This window comes from Myotis davidii, unplaced genomic scaffold (assembly GCF_000327345.1).
Source record: "Myotis davidii unplaced genomic scaffold, ASM32734v1 scaffold159, whole genome shotgun sequence".
NCBI classification, from domain to species: Eukaryota; Metazoa; Chordata; class Mammalia; order Chiroptera; family Vespertilionidae; genus Myotis; species Myotis davidii.
Genome location: NW_006291231.1, coordinates 2279391 through 2283913, shown reverse-complemented (window position 1 = coordinate 2283913; position 4523 = coordinate 2279391). Strand labels below are relative to the sequence as shown.

Genomic DNA, 4523 nt, shown 5'->3' with positions numbered 1-4523 from the left:
CAGGGCAGGCCAGGTAGGGGCGATTAGGCAGGCAGGCAGGGGCAGTGAGGAGCCAGCAGCCCCAGATTGTGAGAGGGATGTCCCCGATTGGAGAGAGTGCAACTGGGCTGAGGGAACTGCCCCTGTGCATGAATTTTGTGCACCAGGACTAGTTTGTATATAAAAGCCTAAGCAACTGGATGACCGGACGACCAGTAACTATGATGCACACTGACCACCAGGGGGCAGATGCTCAATGCAAGAGCTTTCCCCTGGTGGTCAGTGCACGCCCACAGGGGGAGTGCCGCTCAGCCAGAAGCCAGGCTCGTGGCTGGTGAGTGCAGCAGCAGTGGCGGGGGGCCCCCACCTCTGCTAGTCTATATAATAAAAGCCTAAGTGACTGTTAATGGCAGAACAACCAGAATGACCGGTTGCATGATGTGCACTGACCACCAGGGGGCAGATGCTCAATGCAGGAGCTTTCCCCTGGTGGTCAGTGCACGCCCACAGGGGGAGTGCCGCTCAGCCAGAAGCCAGGCTCGTGGCTGGTGAGTGCAGCAGCAGTGGCGGGAGCCTCTCCCACCTCTGCGGCAGCACTAAGGAGCAATAAGCTGAGCGGTAAGGAGCAGTGAGCAGGTGGGTGGTAAGGAGTTAGGGGTCCCAGACTTCAAGTGGGATATCTGCCTGCCGGCTTAGGCCTGCTCCCCAGGGGGAACGGCAGGCGGATACCCCCTGAGGGGTCCCAGACTGCAAGAGGTTGCAGGCTGGGCTAAGGGACCCTCCCAATGCACAAATTTCATGCACTGGGCCTCTAGTTGAGAAATAATGGGCAAATATAATTGTATATATTTAAAATGTACAATGTGAGGATTTGATATACACTGTGTAATGATTACCAAGATAATGTAATTAACACATCCATCCAGAACCTCACATAGTTAACTCTTGTTTTGGTGAGAATGCTAAAGATCTACTCTCAGCATCTTTCAAGTACACAATGCCATGTTATTCACCATGGTCACCACGCTGAACATCAGATCCTCAGAACTTATTCTTCTTACTACTGAAAGTTTGTTCCCTTTGACCTGTATCTCCTCATTTCTAAGCTCCTCTCAGGCCCTGGCAAACACCGTTCTATTCTCTGACAAAAACATTTGATTCACTCACACATAAACCTGCAAGCAAAAGTTTATATCAATATATTGTCAAATAGCCAATTGCAATCCTAAAAGTAAATACACCAAAAGATTTCAGAACTCTCTGTCTACCCTTTTCCCCACACAGTGCCACTTCCAGTTGTTAAGAAGCTCATCAGAAATAGGGCCCATTAATATTAAAGCTACAGTACAGAGCATGTATTTTTAAAGTTGTGCTGCATATTTAGGTTGAGAGCGATGGGAACAGTTTGGCTAGATTTACAGATAAGACTTGTTACTCATTCCATGCTCCTATTCAGTCAGTAGTTTCAAAGCATTTTCCAAATTCAGACTGACCATTCACTTGTGAAAAGGTAAGTTGTTTCTTTAAAGGAGAATGGAATATATTGTAATAATCAGACTACAAGAGGAGATTTCAAGTTAGGATTCCTAGAAAGAAATGTATATCACTAATTTGCAAATTTCTAATAGATAAGCAATTAATATTGAAGAAGAATGTACTTTGCCCAGATAGAGATGACATTATAAAAAAAAAAAAAAGGACTATAATAGCCCGACAGGTGTGGCTCAATGGTTGAGCATCAACCCATGAACCAAGAGGTTATGGGTTTGATTCCCAGTCAGGGCACACGCCTGGCTTTTGGGCTTGGTCCCTGGTGCAGGGTGTGCAGGAGGCAACTATCAGTGATTCTTTCTCATCACTGATGTTTCTATCTTTTCCTCTCCCTTCCTCTCCAAAATCAATAAAAATATATTTAAAGAATTTTTTAAAAAGCATTGGGGAAAAAAAGACTATTATGATATAAAAAATATATCCTAAAAATATGGCTAAATTATTTTCTTATAAAATACACAAATACAATGTAATAAATAAAGTGACCATTTGCCCTGAAGTGATTATTGAATAAGTATTTTTTGTGATATTTTGATAACAAAGATAAAACTAATGAAACAAAGACTCAAATAACAGCCCTGGGACGGTGTTCTCAGTGGTTAGAGCATTGGCCCCGGCACCAAAGGGCTGAGGGTTCGATTGCCAGTCAAGGCTACAGACCTGGGTTGCAAGTTTGATCCCTACCCTGATCCAGGTGCATGTGAAAGACAACCAATGGATGTGTCTCTCTCACATCTGTGTTTCTCTCTCTCTCTCTCTCTCAAAATCAATGGAAAAAATATCCTCGGGTAAGGATTAACAACAACAAAAAGACTCAAATAACAGACTTATTAGTACATATCAAATTTACATGGTTATTAAGATTTTCTACTCTCTTAATATTCATGTAATTTAGTGGCTTATCAGGTCACATTTCCAATGTTCTTAATAGCTTTAGCATGGTGACAATATTAATACTTATTTCATCTTTTCATTTACTAGAATAGAAGTACAGGGTGTAAACTTTGAGTTGAAGTAAGTAATAAAGAACTGTTTTGAATGCACCAAAGCATTTTTTATTCTTAAACTTACTCATTATAACTCAACATAATTTCTTATAGCTATTTCACTTTTACAGTTTAGTTGACAATGTTCCTAACAATTTTAAAATATAATTAGTGGCTGGTGTGCAGAACATCCCACCTTCCAGAGTAAAAGTGAAAGTCAAAAGAGAATTAAAAGGAGTGAGTGTGCATGGAGTCTGTGCCCACTGTGCCTTCCCTCCCTCTACTCACTTTCACCATCTTTCCTGTGGGCGATGACATAACTAACAACATAGAAATGAAAACACAGCACAGCAGAGATGGGGCTGCATCTCAAGGCCAGGCCAGGATGCTGTTCAGCCGTATCGAAGAATCAGAAACTGATGTACACTTGACAAGAACCTCATGTAGCTGTTATTTATCCAGCCACCGTGCAGCAACATGCTTTCTATCTATTTAATATCCTTAGTAGTTGGCAAAAGTTATTTTCACTCACATATAATATTTCACTGAAAACCCCAAGAATCTTTCATAATTTCTATTTTATATTTGAGGAAACCGAGTCTCACAGGGGTGAGTTGTTATAGACCAATGTTCGTGAGAGTAAGACCACCAACTCCAATTAGGTCTTAAGCAGCAAGTGAGGATTTATTGAAAAGCTGGCCAGTGACTGCTGTAGGCGTGTTCTCCTACGGCGGCGCCGACCCTGGTTCCATGCCAGCTTTTTATTCCCAAAAACCATACAACGGTTGGCTAAACACACACAAAGTTACCTGGGATACATGAATCAACACTGCCCCGTTACCAAGGTATTCATTAATCAACTTGCCCCGTTTCTCTAGCTACTAATATCAACTTGCTCCGTTGCCCCAACTACTAATATTAACTTGCCCTGTTGCCTATACTACCCTCTAACACAGTTGGTCCCATTTCCCCAGTACAAGAGGGGCTTAACTGTAATAGAGTGAATTGCACAGGTCATATGAATAGTGACGTTAAAGTGCGACCAGCGGACTCCAGGTCTCTCTCTAGTGTGCAGTGCACACGTCTTGCTGGTGCTTGGGGCACTGGCAAGAGGGCACTGCTTTTGAAAAAGGGATATTGCTCTGTCCACTAGACCGTCCTTCTCGACAGGGACAGTGAGAAAAACTATCGGGCAGCTTCCATCTAAATCCCATAAAGTGACGTTCGGGGTCACAGACGGCAGTTTTGTTTTTTTCTCTTAGCACGCAGAAATGTGTGGGATCTACGCTGGCTCCCTGGAAGACTCTCTGTTTCTGAATCACAGCGAAAGGCTTTGCCATGGGGAGGACCGCGGAGCTGTCTGGAAGAAAGGCCCTCCCGAGATAAAAATTACAGATATGCCTCTGCATTCACCTCTCTCCAGATACCAGAGCACGGTGATTTCCCATGGCTCCAGGAGGCGGCTGATTTGATGAAAGAATAAAGTGATAAAGTGTTTCAGTCTCGCTCGCCCTTTCATAAATGTTTAAGTCCATCGTACATTTATAGTTCACCTACAGGTTCAGTTTAAAGGCTATACGTCAACTGCATACTTTATACATTATAAAAGCTTCAGGTCGGAAATAGGCTCAGAATATCTGAGATCAAGTGGGGGAGCAAGGAAAACTGTCTCGTTGAAATTCATTTCATACCAAATAGCTAAGAAACGAGACAGGCCAGTGAGCCAGGACAATTGCAATAGGGAAACTGGGACAGACAAACTGGCAGAAAAATTTACAGCAGATGTATGAGGTCACCTCCCTAGAGATAACATGTTGCTAGGCCTCAGGTGTGTTTCAGCTCCAGGCCCAGAAAAGCAGCAAAACTGGGTGGGTGATGCCAGGACCAGCCTCTTGCCCTGGAGCTGACCAATCAGTGGAGACCACAGCCCTGAAAGAGCACATTTAGAAAACTGATGAATATTCTGCTGAAACCCTCCCCTGAGAACTTCCCTAAAATTCTGATAAA

At 43.4% G+C, this 4523-nt stretch overlaps 1 protein-coding gene across 1 annotated transcript in view; it reads left to right on the top strand.

Annotated features, from left to right (window-relative positions):
- The window catches only part of TEX43 (testis expressed 43), a 7695-nt gene extending 3670 nt beyond the window's left edge, over window positions 1–4025 (top strand). The window contains exon 3 of the mRNA XM_006764377.1: window positions 3779–4025. Coding sequence (XP_006764440.1) covers window positions 3779–3988 — 210 coding nt within the window. The 3' untranslated portion in view covers window positions 3989–4025. The remainder of the gene's footprint in view (window positions 1–3778) is intronic.
- The last annotated feature ends 498 nt before the right edge of the window (window positions 4026–4523 follow it).